Below are 24,585 nucleotides of genomic sequence, written 5' to 3'. Positions count from 1 at the left end.
CCAAGAACTTTGCCGGCTCCTAGCCGAAGGTCACACCGGCTGGATCAACATTGTACTTCCTTTAGGAAGGGGAGCGGCCCTCGTCAAGCTGACGATACAGAACGAACATAATGGAGGAAACTACAACTTTAGAGATATGTTAATTAAGCTAGGGCACGTAGAATTAAGTACTAAAATAACAAGAGATGTATTCCCCGTAATATAAAAAAAAATATATATATACAGAGTGAGCCATTTTAATTAACGCACGCAATTATTTCGGAAACAAAGCATTTTAGAGAAAAATGTTTCAGACAAAAGTTGTTTGGTTTCGAGGGAGCCATAAGATGGTATCATTGGTTTGACCTTGAAGAGTTATTTGAAGGTCACATGAAGGTCACCTTCAATTTCTTAAATGGAACCTACTATTTGTCATTGCATATTCTTGTAGCTTATCTCGATAGCTTTCCAAAACACTATAATTAAGTATTTTTTCGTTAAGTACTTTTTGAGTTATGAGGCTTGAAATAATTTCTTAATTTTACATAAACCGTAAAATATCTTGTAAAATATTCATTTTTCGATTATCTTACCTTAATACTTTTACGTACAAAATAATGAGAGGAATCAACTGGTGTAAAAAAAACACATAGTTGTTTTGAAGAAAAAATATGTAATTTGCAATTAACAATTCCATATTTTTTCTTAAGAACAACTATGTGTTTTCTTTACACCAATTGATTCCTTTCATTATTTTGTACATAAAAGTATTAAGGTAAGATAATCGAAAAATGAATATTTTACAAGATATTTTACGGTATATGTAAAATTAAGAAATTATTTCAAGCCTCATAACTCAAAAAGTACTTAACAAAAAAGTACTTAATTATAGTGTTTTGGAAAGCTCTCGAGATAAGTTACAAGAGTATGCAATGACAAATAGTAGGTTCCATTTAAGAAATTGAAGGTGACCTTCATGTGACCTTCAAATAACTCTTCAAGGTCAAACCAATGATACCATCTTATGGCTCCCTCGAAACCATAAAACTTTTGTCTGAAACATTTTTCTCTAAAATGCTTTGTTTCCGAAATAATTGCGTGCGTTAATTAAAATGGCTCACCCTGTATATACAGGGTGTCCGATTCGTGTGGGACCAAACGAAAAGTGATGATAGATTGGGTCAAATTAAGAAGAAAAGTCCTTTATCATTTTGCAAAATTCGCAATAATTATTAAGTAATAAGCAAAAATGTCACGTGAAGGTCACTTTAATTTTTTTAAATGGGACACCCTACATATTTTTGCACATTCTTGTAGCTCATCTCGAGAGCTTTCCAAAACACTATAATTAAGTACCTTTTCGTTAAGTACTTTTTGAGTTATGAGGCTTGAAATAATTTCTTAATTTTACATAAACCGTAAAATATCTTGTAAAATATTCATTTTTCGATTATCTTACCTTAATACTTTAGTAGTAAGACTATGAGGTTTCTAACGCAGGGGCTCCGAGGGGGGGTGAGGGGCGAGGGGGAACCGCGGGCGGGGGGGGGGTGACGTCACGGGGGGGGTGACGTCACGGGGGGGGTGACGTCACGTGCGGGGGATGATGACGTCACGCGGGGGATGATGACGTCACGTGCGGGGGATGATGACGTCACGCGGAGATGATGACGTCACGCGGGGGATGATGACGTCACGCGGAGATGATGACGTCACGCGGGGGATGATGACGTCACGCGGAGATGATGACATCACGCGGGGGATGATGACGTCACGCGATGGATGAGGGGGTCCGCGCGGGTAGGGGGGATCCGCGGCGCGAGCGTTGGACGAGGGGGTCCGCGCGGGTGGGGGGGACGGGTGTGAGAAGAATAGCGCTACGTGTGGGAAAAGGATAGCGTAAAGTGTGTGAAGAGGACAGTGCGACAAGGATGACACGTGACATCATCAACATGTGACAAGGATGGCGTCAACGTGGGACAAGGACGACGCATTATAAGATGCCACATAGGTGGGAGCAGGACGACGCAAAGGTAAGTGAGTGATAGCGACGAGCTTGTGAATGAGAGAGAACGATAATAGCGCGAAGAGAACGCATACGAAAGAGAACTATAATATCGCGAGAACAACGTGTGCGAGAGAGAACGATAATAGCTAAGATAACGCGTGCGAGCGAGAACGAAGATATCGCGAGACTTACAACTAACGCGAGACTTATTGTTAGAACGATAGCGCGTACGAAAGAGAGAGAGAGAACGATAAATTCTTACAATTAGCGCAAGAGAGACGCAAGGGATGGGAACGCAAGGAGAGGCGCGTAAATAAATACATTTCTTTTCAATACTAAATATAACATTTATTTTAAAATGTGTGCGTGTATTATACAATTTGTGTGTGTGTGTGTGTGTGTGTGTGTGTGTGTGTGTCTAATAAAATAATAATATAATAATATAAAATTTAAAATTTAAAAAAAAAATAATAATAATATAATAATAAAATAATAAGAATAATATATTTGGGGGGAGTGCGCCGGGCTAAGGAGGAGGCCGCTCCTAGAATGCTAAGGGGTCGATGTGCCGGGCTGAGTGGAGCCGCTCCTGGAACAGAAAAAGACATTTGAATAGTTTTTAATAATTTATTTTAGAACTTTTGATATATTATAAATTGAAAGTTACTTACAAATTATGTTTCTTGAAAGAAGAGTTCGTTACGCGTCGCCGAATTTTCGCTCTGAGTAGGCAGCATGTAATAAGGTTCCAGCAACTCCTCTCGTTGCTCTTCTATACTAGGAGGTTCAGATGGTAAAAAATGTATCTTCCATATTTCCATTCGGTCAGTATTATATACTATGATGGACATATTATCTACATCATATCCTTGTCTCTTGAGGGTACGGAACGTATGACAATATTCCTGGTAACAATCCTTGCAGTCTAGGACAGATCTTATCACCGTTACCTCCGTGCCGCAGTGACAGCACCTAAACGGTGTAAACGGTCCCTCGAAGAACCCGTGGAAATAATTATGTTTTAATGCATAATTTCGATAAAATCCGTACCGACAATCCTTGCAGTAGTGTCGGTTTCGACGTTGGTAGGATTCGGTCCAGAAACATTTTGCAATGTGTATTCTCGGGAGATCAGAGTAAAAGCGAGGATCGGACCTCGGTTTGTATGGTTTAGGAATACACATAATTTTGTTCACTTTTCTTCCTCACACACTCTCCACAACTTTGTGACAAGCACAGAACAACGAAAGAAATAATATTCTAATGTCGCAGGCTCCTCTTCATTATATATCTTTTAATATCTTTTGTCTCATTCCAACTAGAGCATCACGTCTCATCTACCTCAGCATTTCTCTACATCTTTAGCGGAGCGTGTTGAGAAAAGTATAACTATTCTTATTCGTATGGAAGGAAAGAATTAAAATCATAGATGGAATAAAAATAATTATTTATTGCACGCATCGTAAAGAATATCATTTACAGCACATGTTAATAATTCGCAATCGATTAATGATTCGCTGTTAAAGACGTCACTATCACGTATCGTTTTTACAGCATCGCATACAGTAGTAATATTGTTACGTCGTAAAACAGTTTCAAATTGTTTAAATTTTTCATTTACGAGATACGTATTCTCGCATAACCAATTATGCATATGATCGATACAATTTTCAAAATTAAATAAATGTAATAATGTCGGTGGTTTCATGTACAAAGAATTGTCACATAATGTGAGTTTTACAATTTTCGATTGATACATTTCGATCGATAAATCTCCAATCCTTAATGCGAGAGCAGTCGATTGTAGAAATTGTTCAATGTCTGCTTGCTTCTGCATCAACAAATTCCACGTTGAAAAAGGCAACACTATTTGATTGCCTCGATTATCACCGAGAATCAGTTCCACGTACGACACAGCTCCAACGCTTATTCCAATGTCCAAATACTTGTACGACGTTGGGGTTAGAGCGTATCTTCTTCCAAGTATGCGAGTCGCACGACGAGGCTGAATGCTATAAAAATATATAAATTAGATCAATATTTAAAAAAAATTAAATAATTAAATATTTAAAGATCGAAACTTACGTGTCACATTTTTGCTTCTTACACGGTGGAGTTTCACCGTTTCGAATCGGAACGTAAAAATTCATGTTGATTTCTTCAGTGAACCTTTCACACGCGCGATTGATGCAATACTGATCGTATTAGAATTAATATCAATTCAAATAGTATCGCAAATTGCAATGTAGAGGGGATTATTGCTGACACGACATTTTAATTTCCTCTAAAATTTTGTCGCGCCGATATACGGCTGCGATGACATCATCATCCCTAGAACAAAGATTTAGCTGAATTCGCTAAAATCGAGCGCCGGTGTACGGCTGCTCCCGACGCAACCACGTTAGATTTTTCAAATGTATGTGACAAAACGCGAAATTATCAAGGTTAAATTGCAAACGTTACTCCGGGAATTTTTTAAGATGAAATCATTCTAGAATGTTCGATGATATGCATGACAGTATATAAATCATGCCGTCAAGGTTAAAACACACATCACCCCTAGACAAAGATTTAGCTGAATGTGCTAAAATCGTGCGCCGATGTACGGCTGCTCCCGACGCAACCACGTCAGATTTTTTCAAATGTACGTGACAAAACGTAAAATTTTCAAGGTTAAATTGCGCATCAGAACAAAGATTTAGCTGAATGCGCTAAAATCGAGCGTCGATGTACGGCTGCTCCTGATGCAATCACGTCAGATTTTTCAAATGTACGTGACAAAACGCGAAATTTTCAAGGTTAAGATGTGCATCGGAACAAAGATTAACCGCCAAGGTTAAAACGCACATCACCCCTAGACAAAGATTTAGCTAAATGTGCTAAAATCAAGCGCCGTTTTACGGCTGCTCCCGATGCAACCACATCAGATTTTTCAAATGTACGTGACAAAACATGAAATTATCAAGGTTAAATTGCACACGCTATTCCGGGGAATTTTTTAAGATGAAATCATTCTAGAATGTTCGATGATATGCACGAGACAGTATATAAATCATGATCAAGAGGCACGCCCCGCCAGTAATTTTGCTAAAGTACATCCGGAACTATCATTGGGAAGCGCATTTCGCAAGTGTGTTACAATATGGAGGAACAAAATTTGCGAGAGCAATCCACATTGATTGATTCGCTGGAAGATTACATTGTGTGGGAACAACGATGCGACCAATACATCGAGTCGTTGGAAGAGCAAAGTCGCATCAAGCGACCGCGATTATCGATCGGAAATCGACAATCGCTGATTGCTCGGATCGCGCGCCTCGAAGGGTTGAAAAATTCGGTACGTGGACGTTTCGTACACGCGGGTGCCGGATGTAGCGCGCGTCAAAATAGACTTGTGTGGCGCGAGATTGATACGGCGTTCGAGAGTCGCGTATCGACTGGTGCGGTGATAAACTATAATCACATTGAACCTCGCCAATTTCTCGATGACGCCAAAGACATAGTGATAGAACATGTGCAGGACGTTATGAAAAAACACTGTAATGTGAAAGTGAACACTATATTTAACGGTGAATTCGTGGCTGGGGATAAACACGCCAACAAAAGTATCAATACGCGAAACTATGAACTCTTTCGCACATCCGATTTACGCGAGTGGTACGAACGGCGTGTTATCGAACCCACCCTAGCGTCTCTGGAAGAGTTTCAGGAACGCGATAGCGGGTGGGCTTTGTCGCGAATACTAAATTTAACTGTAAATATAAATAAGTATAATCCTATGCGTGCGGGGTGTCACATCAAATTATCGCGGGAGATTATGTTGAAAAGAGCGGTGATTAATGTACAATCTAAAGACAATGCGTGTTTCGCGTGGACAGTGGTCGCCGCCCTATACCCCGCCGAAAGAGACACGAATCGGGAATCATCGTACCCGCATTACACGACAGTGCTGAATCTCCAGAACATTGAGTTTCCAGTGACTGTGAACCAAATAAAAAATTTTGAACTTGCCAATGACATTTCTATAAATGTGTACAGCATCGAAGACAAGAACAGCATTGTCCCGATGCGTCTTACGGAGCAGAAGCGGGATAAGCATATCAACTTGCTGTACATTGAAGACGACAACAGCGTCGGACATTTCACTTGGATTAAGAATTTATCCCGGCTCGTGAGCTCACAATTGAGCAAACACAAGAATCCAAAATATATCTGCGATCGGTAAGTTTAATTTGAATAATTATAAGTTATGTAGCAAATTGTATATAAATCTAAAAAAATTTTTCTTTTACAGATGCCTGCATTATTTTAATTCGGACACCAAGTTGCAGTCGCATACGGTCGACTGTGGAAAGATGAATGATTGCGCTGTCCGATTGCCGAGCGATAAGGACAAGTGGTTATCGTTCAACAACTTTAATCGGAAGGAGCGGCTTCCATTTGTGGTCTACGCCGACCTGGAATGCGTTCTGGCCAAGACGGAAGAAGAGAAAAACGCATATCAACATCACCAAGTATTTAGTTTAGCTTATTATGTACATTGTTCATACGACGAATCTTTATCGGCATATCATTCGCGTCGTAGCGCCGATTGTATAGCATGGTTCGCCGCAGACCTCAAAAATTTAGCGTTACGTGTAAAAAATATTTTAAAAACAAATGTCCCCATGGTAAATTTGACGTCCGAAGAGTGGGAGAAATTCCATAGCGCCACTCAATGTCATATATGCGAAAAACCGTTCGTGCAAGACGATACACGCGTTCGCGATCATTGCCATCTGACCGGGCGGTACAGAGGTCCAGCACACTCAAATTGCAATTTAAATTATAAAGAATCTTTTTGTATTCCCATAGTTTTTCACAATTTATCCGGTTATGATTCACATTTCATTATCGAGGAAATAGCCACATCGTTCGAAGGGAAAATCGAGTTACTTCCGATAACAAAAGAGAAATATATTTCGTTTACAAAAGATGTTTGTATGGATGAAGAATCAAAAAATCATGTAAAATTACGTTTCATCGATTCATTCAAATTTCTCGCATCGAGTCTCGACAAATTGGCATCGTTTTTGGACAAAGATAAACTCAAAATTTTAAAATCAGAATTTCAAAATTTATCAACAGAAAATTTCAATTTGTTAACGCGAAAAGGTGTATTTCCGTACGAATACATCGACTCTGTAGAGAGGTTGCAAGATACGTGTTTACCACCGCGCGAATCGTTTTACAGTTCCTTGACCGGTGACACTGTATCCGAGAGCGATTACGCGCACGCCGAGAACATCTGGACGCGATTCTCCATTCGAACGCTAGGAGAATATAGCGATTTATATCTTAAAATTGATGTCTTGTTATTAGCCGACATTTTCGAAAACTTTCGAGATAAATGTATCGAAAGTTACGGACTCGACCCCGCGTATTACTATACTCTCCCCGGATACACGTGGGACGCCATGTTGAAACATACCAAGATCACGTTCGAGCTGCTTACTGACATCGACATGGTTATGTTCATCGAACGTGGTATACGCGGCGGTCTGAGTCAATGTTCGGGTAGATACGCTCGCGCTAATAACAAGTACATGGAGTCGTACGATCCATCGAAACCATCATCGTACTTGATGTACTTTGATGTAAATAATTTGTACGGATGGGCAATGTGTCAACCGTTGCCTTACGCCAATTTTCAATGGGTCGACGATGTGACCAATTTTGATGTATCATCCATCACGCTAGATTCGCCTACAGGCTATGTCCTCGAAGTGGACCTCGAGTACCCGCAACATCTTCACGATGCGCACACTGACCTGCCGTTTTGCCCGACACGCGACAAACCACCTGGCAAGCGGGAATTTAAACTGCTTGCAACGCTATACGATAAGAAGCGTTACGTGATACACTATCGCAACCTGCAGCAGTGTACGCGTCACGGTCTTCGCGTAACAAAAATACATCGAATTTTACAGTTTTCACAATCTCCGTGGCTTCGAAATTACATAGAATTAAATACACATTTTAGAACATTGGCTAAAAATGATTTCGAAAAAAATTTATATAAATTAATGAACAATGCAGTGTTTGGTAAAACGATGGAAAATGTGCGCAATCGTGTCGATGTTAAATTGTTAACAAAGTGGGATGGTCGGTATGGCGCAGAGGCAATGATCGCGAAACCAAATTTCCACAGCAGAAGCGTTTTTTCAGAAAACTTAATCGCTGTGGAATTGCGCAAACTCGAGGTGAAATTCTACAAACCGATTTACGTGGGTATGTGCATACTCGACATATCCAAGACATGTTTGTACGAGTTTCATCACGAGTATATGACGCCAATGTATCGCGACAAATGCCAGGTAATGTACACCGATACGGATAGTCTCATATATCACATTGAGTGCGCGGATGTGTATGAGAATATGAAGCGCGATATCATCAGATTCGACACGAGCGATTATGCAGTGGATAATGCGTATGGTATACCGCTTGTAAATAAAAAGGTACCGGGCCTGATGAAGGACGAAAACAACGGTACCATAATGACCGAATTCGTCGGGCTCAGAGCAAAGATGTACGCGTTACGAGTGAATGGAAAAAAGGACACGAAGAAAGTTAAAGGTGTCAAGAGTAACGTTGTTGCGAGAACGATAACGTTTGACGACTACATGCGGTGTTTGAAAGAAGAAATTGAAATGACGCGTCAGCAGTCGTGTATACGATCTAAACTGCACCAAGTATACACGATCTGCGAGACGAAAATTGCTCTGAGTCCGTACGACGATAAGCGGTATATCGTACCCGAAACCACCGATACGTTACCGTGGGGACATTATAGAATACCATTGTAAATAAATGTATATTTTATTTATTATTAATTGTATATTTTGTACATAACCATGTATATATTTTTATATTTAATACACTTTATATATTTTTATATTATTAAATATTTATATATTAAATTATTTATATAGTTTATATGTATATTATTTTAATAAATATTTATAATACACTATTTTTATGTATCCAAGAGTTGTATGATTTATCCATTCCCAACCATTTCACGTATACGTCATCACCCTTTTCCCGCAAAATTTTTTCCACGAGATATACGTCGGGATTAGCGACGCGTTGTAATTCGTATTCGTAGAATCCTCCAGCGACGGGATCTCCACGCGAATCTTGGAGTATGAATGTCGCGGGATTAGTTTTCTGCACCTCGACAATCTTAAAAACTTCGGTCGTCCAATTAGGTGTGAAACCTTTTTCAAAGATGGTCTTGTATTTGCTTACGCGTACCGAATCGCCTACTTTAAATTTTGTCGGAGCCGCAATTTTTACGTTGCTATACACCGTATTTAAAAGTTTTTCGGCGATCGCTGGAGTGACGTCGGCAGGTCTCATACCGATGGTGCGATGTTTTCGCGTATTGTACTCTGCAACGAGTCGAGATAGCTCGTCGATCCATTTGTAATTTCCGTTGAGCGTAAACATTTTCCACATATTGTTTTTCAAAGTACGATTGAATCGTTCCACGACCGAGGCTTTCATAATGGAATACGTCGAGTAATGATTAATGTTGTGTTTCTTCATGAGTTTCTGCACACTCGCGTTGTAAAATTCTTTTCCTCTGTCGGTTTGAAAATTTTTCGGACACCTTTTATCGTCTCCAATAATCTTTGCGATCGTTTCGGACATTTCGTTTCCGCTCTTGCTCTTGAGCGGTACGGCCCACGCATACTTGCTCAACACATCGATAACTGTGAGTATGTATTTATGACCCTTGTTGAGTCGAGAATACGAACGCATGTCGACCACGTCCGCCTGCCACAGATCGTCGTATCCGCATACAATGACGCGTCTTCGTGGAAAATTTCTTCTCGCCGGAGCATGTAGTTCCTCGACAAGTTGTCGCTTTTCGGAGGTGTTTATCTTCTTTCGCACGTTTGATCGAGGCATAATTAATATTGCGATATTAGTATGTCTCGTTTACTGTGTCGAGTCAGATGTTGCATATCTCAGCACATTCTTTATCTCATCCATCATTATTCGTAGCGCCTGCACGTGTGTTTCAAGCGTGATAATTTTTTGCTCAATTTCTCCCTGTCGATCTCTCAAAAGTTTATCCACATATCGTTTGTTGACGGCGTCAGTATCAGTTTCCGGTTGCGCTACACGTTGAATCTTGCGCGACCTTGCGTCAAAGCCGGTAGTAGTCTGGCAGAGAGCATTATCGCGAACGTAATTTCTCAATAATCCATTCCATTGATAGTACAAATTATTCGACGTTCCGAGCGATAATCCAAATTTATTAATCGACATTTCGGTACCGAGAACTTTGACGGAATGACATGTATCGTTGACGCATAGTTTAATTTATAATAATGCCAGCCTCGCGAAGTTCTTCGATAATTGACAAGATTTCATTGTCGTGAGCATTGTTGCCGGCTCGACGCGAGGCGTCCAGCAATCGCAAACGATCTACCAATTCGTTGGGATCGTTCCAATGCACGTAATCGATCATGTTGTCGCTTAGCGTCATGGTGTGCAGCGCGTCTATACCTCTTCCCACCTTTCTATCGGGGAATAATGGTGCAATTATATATTTGTACTTGTATCCTTTGTTACTTTTAATAGGATTATTAACTTTGTTGTCACGTTTATGCGCATTTGTTGCTTTTAATATACTTTGATATTTATACAAATCGTCTTGAGTGTATTTTTTATGATTGGGAAATTTTCTAAAAATCAAATCGTAGATACCTTCGGATCCCGTATATTTTATTCCATCGATAATTATATTATCTTCCATGTCCACATCGAAACGTTTATCACCGAGCATCATTCCTTCGCTGGTAAATTTAACACCGTAGACGTAATCCATACTCTTATTTTTATCAACACTCATGATAGCTCCTATATATTTTTGCGCTAGTGGACCAAAATGATCTCGGAACGTTTTCTGACCTTCGGACGTTTCTAATTCATGTCGGACCGATGTTACAAACGAATCGGGCGTGGTCTCATAAATTTCTTCGACGGACGGGGATGGTATTGTTTGACGCGGTTGTACTTTTATCGGAGTAGAAACAGTAGCCATATTAGAAAATTGTTTCCTTCGTTTCGATCGATTCGGTGTCGAATATATCGGCGAATCGTTTATCGGCATATTTATCCGTGCTCGCTTTATTCCTTGCTTCGACTCTTTTATTTTTTCCTCGTGCTTCTCTCCAAACGTTAAACTCAATGGTTCAATTTTCGGCGCATCAGATTCCACAGTATTTTCGATAAGCTGTTTTAAAGGTTCGGTAATTGGCTTAAATTGTCTTTCCAATGCAACGTCTTCCTCCATTTTATCAGTTTTCAAAGCGCGATATTTTTTGCGAATTGATTCGCTCATTTTTGCAATCTCTATCGCAATCTTTTCACGATCGTCGTTCATGATGCTTGATCAATGTGTCGATGACGACTGATCGCTTTACGGTATCGCGAAATCATTAAATCCTCTTCTATATCGTCCATTGATCAACGTGCTGTCTTTATCAATGACTACGAAGCCATATTTGCGTTGCCAACATTTCTGACACAATGCGCGGAAATCGTCGTAAGACATGTCGGTATTTACATGATCGTTGTATACATGTTTCAAGTTTGTGCCGTCTTGTTTAAATAAAATCAAAAGATTCGCATTATCGCGTATAAGATGCTTAGGTATCTTGGCATACGTTTGACAAAGATAGAAACAGTCGACGCTCGAGTGTCGACCCATTGCAAAGTATTCTCTTATCGTATCTTGCTTGTCACATGCCACGTCATCAAAGATAAAGATGGAATTCGGAAGCGCCTCGCTCGGTGGAATGACATCGCTGTTATTAGAGAATGTGAAATAGCCAATTTCGTCTATAGGTGCTAATAAATTTTCCAAGTATCTATATTTCGGTTGTTGAAGCGATTTCGAGTATACGTACGCGTTCTCGAAACGTACACCGTACGGACTTTCTATCAAACTAATCAACACGTTTGTCTTACCGCAGTTTGAAGGGCCGCAAACGATACCGCGTATAGTAGTCGGTAGCATGTTTCCATGCTTGCGTACTTTTTTCTCCGATATTAGTCTATCGTCGAAATTTGATACTTTGATTATCCGCGCTTGTCGCACGAACCGCATGTTTTCTCTTTCGAATCAATTTTGCGAATGATCACGAGGGGGGAGACCTATTTATAGAGGTGTCTCAACTCGAAACCGTTCAGTATCAAAATGTTTCTCCTTCTGTCGGATGAAAGAGACATTTTCCGGCTTACCGCCGAACAACTGCAGTATATCCCAAAGATTGTTTTACTACAAAATTTTGGTGATTACGTGGAACGATTGTGGGACAAGCTTCCAGAATATATAAAGGCTGATTCGGAGGTTCGACAATATCGTTCGTGCATGCGACATTACAATCAGCCGTGGATGCGAACACACATCGACGGTCCACCACCGTTAATAAAAAATTGCTACGAATGTCAGCGAGAATCGTAAGAGGTAGCGGTCTCTTAAATCGTGCGATAAACGCTCTTCCCATCGAATTACATATTCCCGGTTATCAGTTTTGCGGCCCGGGAACTCGATTAGAGAAACGATTGGCTAGAGGCGATCGAGGCATCAATCCATTGGACACCGCTTGTCGCGAGCACGACATTGCTTACTCGCGAAGCAACGACCTCGGTCAACGACACGTCGCGGATCGCATACTAGCTGCAAGAGCGCGAGAACGCATTACCGCGAGGGATTCGACTCTTGGTGAAAGAGCAGCCGCTACGACTGTTTGGGCGACAATGAAGGCAAAGACAAAACTCGGCATGGGGATGAAAAAGTCATCGACGACAAAGAGGAGGAAAAAACGAATACTTCCAGTAGCGAAACGCGGTGGTATTTTACCACTTTTACCGTTGTTGGGAGTTGTCGGTTCTTTGGCCGGCGGTGCGGCGGGAATCGCAAAGGCGGTAAACGATAGCAAGGCGGCGCAACGTCAGCTGGAAGAGTTGCAGCGTCACAATCGCGCTATGGAAGGTCGCGGACTTTATCTTGCTCCGTACAAGCGTGGACAGGGATTCTCAACAAAGTCTAAGAGAAAAAAAAAAACGTCGAAAAAACATTAAAAATGCCTACGGGTGCGACAACTAACGTGCAATTGGAACAATTGGCGAAACGTATGCACATACCGTTCTTTAGAGGTGTTTTCATGCGCAATAATTTACCAATAAGCAGTGTACGACGAAACGAGAGCGGTATCGTCAATTTGGATGACGTTGATGGTCCCGGTACTCATTGGGTAGCGTACGCAAAGAGGGGAGATCGTATCGTATATTTCGACAGTTTTGGAAACCTTCGACCACCCAAGGAACTTGTGCGATATTTCGGACGAGTGAAAATTGAATACAATTATGCATCTTATCAAAGTTACAATCAGAGCATCTGTGGACAGTTGTGTTTAAAATTTCTTCAAACAGTCGACGATCAATTTAAAGCCTGACAATCCATCGTCATGACTCAGTATTCGTTCGACATGTCACTGACACTTACGTTGACTGGCAGAAGCAGCGTTCTCGCTGTAAGCTATTTTCCCGCTATAGATTTGACTGATGCCGATTACGAGCTTGGATTAACGGATTTTGAAACTTATCATACGATTCCAAACGTAAATTTTTTGAATAATAAATTTTACTTTGGCAACGACGACAAGGAAATTACGATTCCCGAAGGATCGTACGAATTGCACGCTATAAATGACTATCTCAAACGTGCAATTTTGCAAGATGAACACCTTTCCAGAGATGTTGAAAACGATTATGATGAGGAATATCCAATAGCGCTCCGCGCCAATCATAGCACGCTAAAGAGCGAAATCAAATGTGCCTACAGAATAAACTTTACCAAACCCAACAATGTAGGATCCTTGCTTGGATTCTCATCGAATCGTATATTGCAACCTCGCGAGTGGTACGAATCGGACGAACCAGTTAATATTATAAACGTAAATATTATTCGTATAGAATGTAACATGACTACTGGTGCGTACAGCAATGGCATGCGCGTACACACAATACATGAATTTTCACCGAGCGTACCACCAGGATATAAGATATCGGAAACGCCGGCACAGATCATTTACCTGCCGATCATCGTACGGAGCATTACGGATTTAACAATACGTATTGTGGATCAAAGAGGTCGATTGCTCGATTTTCGAGGAGAGGAAATTACCGTAAGATTGCATATACGGCGGCGACAAACATAGTATGCTCGTGCTGAACGAAACGGAGCACGCGAGAGACAATACTTTTACGAGGGACAATACTATTGCGGTATCGGGTGACAATAATAAGATAGCCATTAAGAAGAAGCTGAGCGCGTTGAATCGTGAATTTTTAAAATCATTGGGATTCATCGTACGAAAAGAATGATTGATATTTTGAATATCGGAGGTGAACCAGTCTTTGACGATCGCATCGTCAAGATTGAGACTCATACATACAATCCGTACGCCAATACGATGCTTGGATACAGCGACGAGATACGAATACCTATACAACATCAGGATTTGTACACGTTACCGTGCGAAAGCTTTCTTTACATCGAGGGAAGGTTTAATGTGCGTAAAGCGAATGACGAAATGAAGGTTGTATTGGGAAACAATTGCGTCGCATTCATGTTTGATGAGCTTCGATACGAACTCGACGGAGTAGAGATTGATCGCAACAGAAATGTTGGAATAACTTCGACGCTCAAAAATTATGTCTCTCTAACGCACCAGAAAAGTATAAACTTGAAGAACGCTGCGTGGGATTTGACGTACAATGGTGACAAAAATTATTTCAACTATTGTGTACCGCTCAACATGCTGCTGGGATTTTGCGAAGATTATAAACGCGTTGTGATTAACGCTCGTCACGAATTGATTTTGATACGTTCGCGCAACGATAATAATTGTCTATTCGGACACCCATCGTCGGAGGCAGAGATTGAATTACTCAAGATACAGTGGCGTATGCCTCATGTAATATTGAACGAGATTAATAAATTGTCGATGTTGCGAATGTTGGAAAGCGGACGATACTTGAATATGAGTTTCAGATCTTGGGATCTATACGAATTTCCTCTGCTGCATAGCACGACTAAGCATTCATGGACCGTGAAAGCCGCCTCCCAGCTAGAGAAACCACGATACGTGATCTTTGCATTGCAAACTGGTAAAAAGAATTCAGTGTCACAAGATGTTACATTATTCGATGACTGCAAATTAACCAACGTTAAACTCTATTTAAACTCGGAATTTTATCCCTATGATGATTTAAATTTAGATTTTGAAAAAAATAGATTCGCCGTTCTATTCAACATGTACTCTCGTTTTCGCAAATCTTATTATGGATGCGATGATAATGCAACGCTATTAACCATTTCAAAGTTTCTACATTGCGGTCCTCTCGCGGTCATTGATTGCTCGCGACAAAACGAGTCTGTCAAAACTGCTACCGTGGACGTGAGAATAGAGTTTGAATGCAGGGAAAATATACCGGCGAATACTACCGCCTACTGTCTCATCTTGCACGATCGGGTTGTCGAATATAATCCATTGACCAATGTAGTCCGCAAAATTACATAAGTCAGCAAATATCCCCTCCATTGCATATGAAAAAATATAAAAGATTGAGATGTTTGACGATCGACATCAGTCTGCGATCGGATCTTGTCATCATGGCTGTGCCAACGTTTGTGGATCTACAAGGATTTATCGTTGGGAAAAATTTTGTCGTGAAGGAAGCTGCTGTTCTGAGAAAGGGATCCGTACTTTCTCATTATATTTTTACATGTCCCGAACCATGGCACATGCTCACAAAATCTGAGAGATGTCAGGTTTTATGGTTGATGAAAAATCACCATGGATTATCGTGGAATGATGGACACGTTTCATATTGGAAATCGAAACGTTTAATTACGACAGCGGTGATGGGTGCAACGGGGGAGGATGATGATGCGTCACCTCTCGTGTACGTTAAAGGGCATGAAAAACGGCAATGGCTAGCCGATATACTGGACAATGATGCAAGAAACGATGTGATTATCGAAACTTTGGATGCAGATTATGAGGATGTAGCTTCTTTAAATAAGTTAGATGTTAAGAATACTGTACGTTGTGAAAATCATGTAAAAAATTGTGCTTTAGAAAATGTATTTAAGATTTATAATTGGTGGTTGAAACATCATGATTCATCGAATCCATATTTATAATAAATTGATGATGCAATATATTTTTATCGTCTTTCTTATTCTCTCCTTTCTTTCCTCATCTCTATCTATGTACGTGTGCAGTATCGTGTTTCCGTACGCGACACAGCTGCCACAGATATTGTATTTCGATACTACATTGTGGTACATGATAAAACATTTAAATATTTGATAATTGAATATAGTTTTACGTTCGATGACCGTTCGACGAGCGTTCATTCCCGTTCAACGAGCGTTTGTTTCCGTTCGACGGGCGTTCGTTTCCGTTCGATTACCGTTCAATTACCGTTCGACGAGCGTTTGTTTCCGTTCGATTACTGTTCAATTACCGTTCGATGACCGTTCAACGGGTGTTCGTTTCCGTTCGATTACCGTTCAACGGGCATTCGTTTCCGTTCGACGGGCGTTCAATTACCGTTCAATTCCGTTCGATTACCGTTCGTTTCCGTTCGATTACCGTTCGACGGGCGTTCGTTTCCGTTCGACGGGTGTTCAATTACCGTTCAATTCCGTTCGATGACTGTTCATTTCCGTTCGATGATCGTTCAATTACCGTTCAACGAGCGTTCGTTTCCGTTCGATGACCGTTCGACGAGCGTTCGTTTGCGTTCGATGACCGTTCGAGCAGGGTTGACACATTATAATGTTATATTATATCATGCATACTTTTGTCTTACGACGCGTTTTTGGTAAAGCGATAATGATATGTCCCTATTCTAAAGTTTCGTGTCGAGACCTCGTTGTCTCCTCACAAAGTAGCGATATGATAATATTAATATTATATTATATACCACGCTGAGAGTTGCATGGGACCGCGTATACTTTTGTCTTACGACGCGTTTTTGATATGGTGATAATGTCGCATCTCTGCTATAAAATCTCGTGCCGAGACCTCGTTCTCTCATCAGAAAGAGTTTAGAAGTGCGCGAGTAAGAAGTGTGTAAAAGTTTAAAAAACAATGGATCATCTTGCATCATTGTACAAGGACTGGAAGACGAAATTGATGGACATATTATGTATCGTAGCACTCAACATGACTTTCACGTGGAACGTAAGTAGTGTTTTGTGATTATTTTGTGAAAAAGTGTAAAAAATTTTGTATTTATATTAATTATACTTTTTATGTAGTTCCAGGATGAAGTCCGCATACCGGGCTTCATGAACATAGAGCACCGCCAGTGGGTGCGGGCGGTGCGCCGGGCCGAGAGGGAGAATTTTGGAGACGTGTGGGGCGACACCCCGGAGGGCCTAGATGGAGATATATTTGATCTGCGGCGGCTCTTCGGGGAAGAGCCCTACGAAGAAATAGAAGAAGAGATATGGGTCCAAGAAGAGGAAGATTGGGAAGAAGAGGAGGAGTGGGAGGACTTAGTAGCCCCAGGGGGCTAAGGTATATCTATTTTTTATAATTTTTATTATTAATTATTAAAATAAAGCTAATGAAATGTCTCTTTTTCTGTTGCAGGAGCGGCCTCCCCATGTATTATATATTTTTATAGTTTTATTTTATTATTATATTACTATTCTTATTATTATTATATTTTTTAAATTTTAAATTTTATATTATTATATTACTATTCTTATTATTATTATATTTTTTAAATTTTAAATTTTATATTATTATATTATTATTTTATTAGACACACACACACACACACACACACACACACACACACACACACACACAAATTGTATAATACACACACACACATTTTAAAATAAATGTTATATTTAGTATTGAAAAGAAATGTATTTATTTACGCGCCTCTCCTTGCGTTCCCATCCCTTGCGTCTCTCTTGCGCTAGTTGTAAGTATAGCAATATCGTTCTCTCTCTCTCTCTTTCGTACGCGCTATCGTTCTAACAATAAGTCTCGCGTTAGTTGTAAGTCTCGCGATATCTTCGTTCTCGCTCGCACGCGTTATCTTAGCTATTATCGTTCTCTCTCGCACACGTTGTTCTCGCGATATTATAGTTCTCTTTCGTATGCGTTCTCTTCGCGCTATTATCGTTCTCTCTCATTCACAAGCTCGTCGCTATCACTCACTTACCTTTGCGTCGTCCTGCTCCCACCTATGTGGCATCTTATAATGCGTCGTCCTTGTCCCACGTTGACGCCATCCTTGTCACATGTTGATGATGTTACGTGTCATCCTTGTCGCACTGTCCTCTTCACACACTTTACGCTATCCTTTTCCCACACGTAGCGCTATTCTTCTCACACCACCGTCTTCTTTCCGCGGATCCCCCCTACCCGCGCGGACCCCCTCGTCCATCGCTCGCGCCGCGGATCCCCCCTACCCGCGCGGACCCCCTCGTCCATCGCTCGCGCCGCGGATCCCCCCTACCCGCGCGGACCCCCTCGTCCATCGCTCGCGCCGCGGATCCCCCCTACCCGCGCGGACCCCCTCGTCCATCGCTCGCGCCGCGGATCCCCCCTACCCGCGCGGACCCCCTCGTCCATCGCTCGCGCCGCGGATCCCCCCTACCCGCGCGGACCCCCTCGTCCATCGCTCGTGCCGCGGATCCCCCCTACCCGCGCGGACCCCCTCGTCCATCGCTCGCGCCGCGGATCCCCCCTACCCGCGCGGACCCCCTCATCCATCGCGTGACGTCATCATCCCCCGCGTGACGTCATCATCTCCGCGTGACGTCATCATCCCCCGCGTGACGTCATCATCTCCGCGTGACGTCATCATCCCCCGCGTGACGTCATCATCTCCGCGTGACGTCATCATCCCCCGCACGTGACGTCATCATCCCCCGCGTGACGTCATCATCCCCCGCACGTGACGTCACCCCCCCCCCCGCGTGACGTCACCCCGCGTGACGTCACCACCCCTCCCGCCCGCGGTTCCCCCTCGCCCCTCACCCCCCCTCGGAGCCCCTGCGTTAGAAACCTCATAGTCTTACTACTTACTTTTACGTACAAAATAATGAGAGGAATCAATTGGTGTAAAGAAAACACATAGTTGTTTTGAAGAAAAAATATGGAATTATTAATTGCAAATTACATATTTTTTCTTCAAAACAACTATGTGTTTTCTTTACACCAATTGATTCCTCTCATTATTTTGTACGTAAAAGTATTAAGGTAGGATAATCGAAAAATGAATATTTTACAAGATATTTTACGGTTTATGTAAAATTAAGAAATTATTTCAAGCCTCATAACTCAAAGAGTACTTAACGAAAAGGTACTTAATTATAGTGTTTTGGAAAGCTCTCGAGATAAGCTACAAGAATGTGCAAAAATATATAGGGTGCTCCATTTAAAAAAATTGAAGTGACCTTCAAATGACTCTTCAAGGTCAAACCAATGGTACCATTTTATGGCGCCCTTGAAACCATACAACTTTTGTCTGAAACATTTTTGTTTGCTGGGCTTAGTTTTTGAGATATTTTACTGTCCAAGTTAAAATGGGACACCCTGTATATATAATAATAATTATAATAATAATAAAATAAATAAAAAAAATAAAAAAAATAAATAAAGAATAATAATAATAAAAATATATATATAATGAATATATACAAAATATATATACAATAAGTAAAACATGTAGGATAACAACTATATAGCGCAAAAGCTATTTATTCTAATTTCTTTTATATATATACAACAAGAGTCACCCTTGAACACTTGATAATCGCTTACAGCGTAGAAATGCCGGGACATCATTACTTATCCGTTGAAAATCAGGAAGAAGACGATGAACTGATTGACGGCGTAAAACCAAGCGATCACCCTGAAACCTACAGCTACCTATTTGAACTTCGATGTATTGTTTCACTCGAAGGCGAAATTTATCAACGTATTTCAGACTGCTATAAAATCTGCAGTTTATGTTTCTTTAAAGTTCCGGAAGACTATCAGCAAGAATACGCTGTAGTGGCACCACATAATCTAGTACATAGAGCATCAGTAGAAAATCAAACCAGATGCATACAATGCTATAAGATAATAATAAAAATTAGACCAGCTGAAGAGTGCAGAGGATGCATCGAAAAATACTTGAACACCGATAAAGCATATCTTAGCGAAGGATGGGGAGCGCCTGTCTTCGCCCGATGGGAAGAAACATAACAGTGAAAGAGAAACCTTTTCCCCTTTTTCCCCCTCGCATTCTCACCATCAAATCCTGACTTTCTGACCATAACCACATGCCCTTGTTTGTCTCTATATTATTTTCTCCTTTTCCTCAACAAAAAGAAAATAATGGTAAAAAAATAAAATATATATATATATATATATATATATATATATATAATAAAAAAGAAAATAAAGAAAAAATAATAAAAAAAAAATTTTTGTAAAAAAATTTTTTTTATTAGAAATATAATCAAAGATTTATATATAATTCCGCATTCCAAGTATTTACAGTTAATTCTTGAATAATTAACCATCAACTGCAGCGTAAAATGGCAGAAAGACAATGGCTTTCCTGGAACCCCGACACGCATGGAGAAGAAACTCATAGATCTACCAGCGGAACAAGACCACAAGACCATTCCAGAACACCAGATTACCTATTGGAACTCAGGTGTGTCAGGCAATCAGAAAACTACATCTTCCAACATCTCACAAACCATCAAAGAATTTGCACTCACTGCTACCTTATAGTGCCAAAAAGCCACCGACGTAAGTACATAATGGTGTTGCCACACATGCTAATTCATAAAGATTTTGCTGAACCTCTAAGAAATTACACGCAATGCAATCAAACCATGATGAGGATCAGACCTGTAAACGAATGTGGAAACTGTATTGAAACATTTTGGAAGACCGACGAGGCTAACCTGAATCGAGGGTGGGGAATAGCAGTCTTTCCCTTAAGGAGAGAAGAGTAAGATCAAAAGACAAAGAAGGAGCCTTGTCTTTCTCTCATACGCACATCTGGTATCGACTCTGACAAAGACAAAATGTCCATATCTCTCACTTGTCCTTACTATCCTTTTCTCCGCTCCAGTCTTCTCTTTCACGCGACTATATAACTACGTTAAAATATCAATTATCAATTATTTTTATTAAACTATCCTTATATTTTTCTTATGTTGAGTCGCATTAATATAATATTTAATCATATTATATTTTAATCAAAAAAAAAATACATATATAAAAATGAAATCCTGTGCAAGAAGGACGAAAGAATAAAAGGAAGGGGTTATGGAGGTCGCCTTTTCTTTCCTCCTTCTTTAAAAAATTATAACACACTTATACTATATTCTTACACATTATTTTAAATATATAATAATGCGTATAAATTTCTTTTTTCCGTTTCTCAGAAAGAAAAGAATCTAATATTTTTATTTTTTGCAAATGTCGTGTACCCCCAACATTTGTCTAAGGCGGGGGGTGTTACGTCCGGTGGACTCCACGATTCTTTTCTTTCCTCGAAACGATTTCGTGGAAGAAAGAAATCAAGGATCGACTTGCATTCGGAATGCAAAGCGATTCTTCTTAGGAATAAAGATAGCGCTTAGAAGAACGCAACTTAACCCGCGGGTATCGCCATTAAACTTTAACAACAAATCTAACACTGAGAATGGCCAGTCGAGATAGCGTTAACGAAACTCTAAATAAATTCGTGAATTATGAGATGAAAAGTTGTTATGAGAAACTCTAACTGTCCCGTATCTATTGGTACGGGTTTATGTTCGAAGCCTCTCTATCTAAAGAATTTTTAAAATAAAGATCTGGTTCTCGGGAAGATTGTCAAAATCTAAACATACAGCAATATTCTTGAAATTGATAGTGCACGTGCGCTCGTTCCACAGGCCACCCTCGAGCGTTCTCCGAATCGCCAAATCATCAAGCGATAAGATAATCAGCTCACTCCCACTCTCTACTGGATGGAGCTAAGTCTCGAGCCAAAGGGCTTAACCAATTAAAGAGGTCTTACCATCTTAAGAGACCCCTCTCCTTTTAAAAATCAAGCTCCTTGACCTTAGGAAGGGAGTAATAGAAATTATTTTATTCGCCTAAAAAGATTCCCCACTATCCAGAAGGGAGGAGGAGTAAAATCCTTAAAACTCGCGAGCCGAAGACGCGGATATACACTTCATTTTAAAGAAATTACGACATCTCTTCCGTGCAGCACAGAGTATTTTTCTAAATCCGACGTCCAGTATTCATCAGTGAACGAACTCTCTCTGCTAAATTTCACTAATTTTCGATAAGTAAGTGAAGTGAGTGAGGTGAACACGTTGGACCAACTGAGCATTCCATTCATCATCAACCAGCAGCCACCCACCTGCGCTTCCAGCTCCGGCCGGATTAAATTTTTTCCAACACTTTTCAACGCTCACTATAATTAGTAAGTCCAATTTCACTTTATCCTCTTCCTCCTCTCGTGTTAGCCAACTGTCATTAGAAATGATCCTTGACCGATATTCTCTAATCGATAGAAAATAAATTTCGACAATTTAATAATCGTTTAATTACTTCTTGTCTCTTTCCTCTCCCTAATCATCTTCCTCATCATTCCCTGTTCATCTAGAATCTCCTCAAGGCGATTCACGAACGATTTCTCGTTCGTCTAGAATCTCCACAAGGCGATTCATGAACGATTCCCTGTTCATCTAGAATCTCCTCAAGGCGATTCACGAACGATTTCTTATTCGTCTAGAATCTCCACAAGGCGATTCATGAACGATTTCCTGTTCATCTAGAATCTCCTCAAGGCGATTTACGAACGATTTCTCGTTCGTCTAGAATCTCCACAAGGCGATTCATGAACGATTCCCTGTTCATCTAGAATCTTCTCAAGGCGATTCACGAACGATTTCTAATCCGGCTCAAATCTCCGAAGACTGACTCCCGATCGAACTCTCCTAAATTTGAAACTTTTCTTTAAAAACCATTTGGAACTTACGTTATTTCCTTTCAAATTTTTTTGTTCTCCTCTCTTAACTATCCCTTCACTTATATTACTTCATCATCGGTAATCAACAATTAAGAACAGTTTAAATTTAAGGACATAAACGGGCTACTATCCCGTCTAAGTTTCAAGTATCTTTTCCCAATGACAACGGTAATATAGTTAACGGTAATTAGTTAGCAACACCTCTTAACGATATTCTAAACACCCTCATTCACCGTTGAATTATTATTAGTGCCGGGCCACTGTAAACGCCGAGCGCGGTTGCGGCATCGGAATCGTTGGAATCGGGCGCTCAAAAAGAAATTGGCCAAGAGAACCACACCCCTTGTTCCGGATCAAACCCCGAATAATAGTATAGAAACAGAAAACTTAATGGACTCCCCATCTACCCCACACAACAATAGTAATAATGTTACTAATCATAGTAATAATAGTAACAATATTAGCAATAATACCAACAATAGTAATAATAGTAATAATAGTAACAATATTAGCAATAATAGCGACAATAGTAATAATAGTAATAATAATTTACGAAATCTCGACTTACTCGACACTCCCCCACCTCCTAGCTACTCTCCAGTCTCCTCTCCTGAACCCCCTCGTTCCCCCTCACCTCCTGTCCGGGAGCGTACCCCTCCCACTTGTCATCACCCTTGATTCAGACCCTCCTTCCCCTTCCACCTCCTCGAAGTTTTCTGAATTCGGCGAGGCTCTGGGAGATTTCGCGAGAGATTTTCCCGACCTTAAAGAAGATTCCCACGACTTCGACTTCCCTCCCGATTCCCCGTCGGAACATCCTGACAGTCCAGAAACTCCTGAACTCCCCCTCCTCACCCTCTAAGTTATTTCCTATCTCAGTTTCCCCTCATCGACTTCCCCATTCCCGAAGGATCTTTCCGCGTAGCCCCGGTCCTGTGGACCACGAGGACTTCCTTCACTACCTAACTACTGCCCCTTCCGATGCTATAATTGCTTGGTATCTCCCTGGCTCCCACCTTCCACTAGGAGTTCCTATTCAAGCCCTGTGGAAGAAATTCCCTCCGTCCACTATCCAATTTGAAAATCCTTGACTTTTGTCTCCCCCCCTCTTTTTTTCTTCCCCACCTATAATATACATGTTTAGATAGGAAATTTTAAATTTAAAAGAAACAAATTTGTAATAATCTCCAGCCAGGGAGATCTTAATTACTTAAGATTAGATTTACCACTTTTATTCCTGGCTGAAGTCCTCCGAACCTATGTAACACCCGCGGAAATTCCCTCACATATACAAAACAACACACATAAAATTTTCAATTATATTTTGTATTTTTAGAAAAAGATTTTTATGTAACCCTGTAAATATATTTCATATCGCTCAAACAACTGATTAATGAATAAATGGTAATTCACGATAAAATCTTCATTTAATTTTGCTACCCGTTCTCATTCCCTCAATC

General features: G+C 40.6%; 2 protein-coding genes and 1 long non-coding RNA gene across 3 annotated transcripts in view; all 3 read left to right on the top strand.

The window, feature by feature from the left end:
- LOC145961764 (uncharacterized) overlaps nucleotides 1-24,585 on the top strand; it is an 86,367-nt gene that overhangs the window by 5,003 nt on the left and 56,779 nt on the right. The window lies entirely within an intron of this gene.
- Nucleotides 1,851-9,012, top strand: LOC145961490 (uncharacterized). Its single transcript, XM_083081715.1, has 2 exons — nucleotides 1,851-6,208; nucleotides 6,282-9,012. Exons 1-2 carry the CDS (start codon nucleotides 5,130-5,132, stop codon nucleotides 8,833-8,835), a joined length of 3,633 nt encoding a protein of 1,210 aa, XP_082937841.1. The 5' UTR covers nucleotides 1,851-5,129; the 3' UTR covers nucleotides 8,836-9,012.
- LOC145961554 (uncharacterized) lies at nucleotides 16,384-17,731 on the top strand. The gene is made up of 2 exons (XM_083081885.1): nucleotides 16,384-17,310; nucleotides 17,388-17,731. The coding sequence occupies exons 1-2, from the start codon at nucleotides 17,218-17,220 to the stop codon at nucleotides 17,646-17,648; spliced, it is 354 nt and encodes a 117-aa protein (XP_082938011.1). The 5' UTR covers nucleotides 16,384-17,217; the 3' UTR covers nucleotides 17,649-17,731.

Source organism: Camponotus vicinus, unplaced genomic scaffold (assembly GCF_025532165.1).
Source record: "Camponotus vicinus isolate PSW18456_S1 unplaced genomic scaffold, iyCamVici1.0 SCAF_11, whole genome shotgun sequence".
In the NCBI taxonomy this organism is placed as follows: domain Eukaryota; kingdom Metazoa; phylum Arthropoda; class Insecta; order Hymenoptera; family Formicidae; genus Camponotus; species Camponotus vicinus.
The sequence above is the reverse complement of the archived record's forward strand: the minus strand, read 5'-3'. Positions and strand labels throughout refer to the sequence as shown.

Coding starts and splice junctions, on each gene's coding strand:
- LOC145961554 (XM_083081885.1), top strand. CDS start 17,218: ATGGATCATCTTGCATCATTGTACAAGGACTGGAAGACGAAATTGATG. Junction 17,311..17,387: donor ACATGACTTTCACGTGGAAC/GTAAGTAGTGTT, acceptor CTTTTTATGTAG/TTCCAGGATGAAGTCCGCAT.
- LOC145961490 (XM_083081715.1), top strand. CDS start 5,130: ATGGAGGAACAAAATTTGCGAGAGCAATCCACATTGATTGATTCGCTG. Junction 6,209..6,281: donor CCAAAATATATCTGCGATCG/GTAAGTTTAATT, acceptor TTTCTTTTACAG/ATGCCTGCATTATTTTAATT.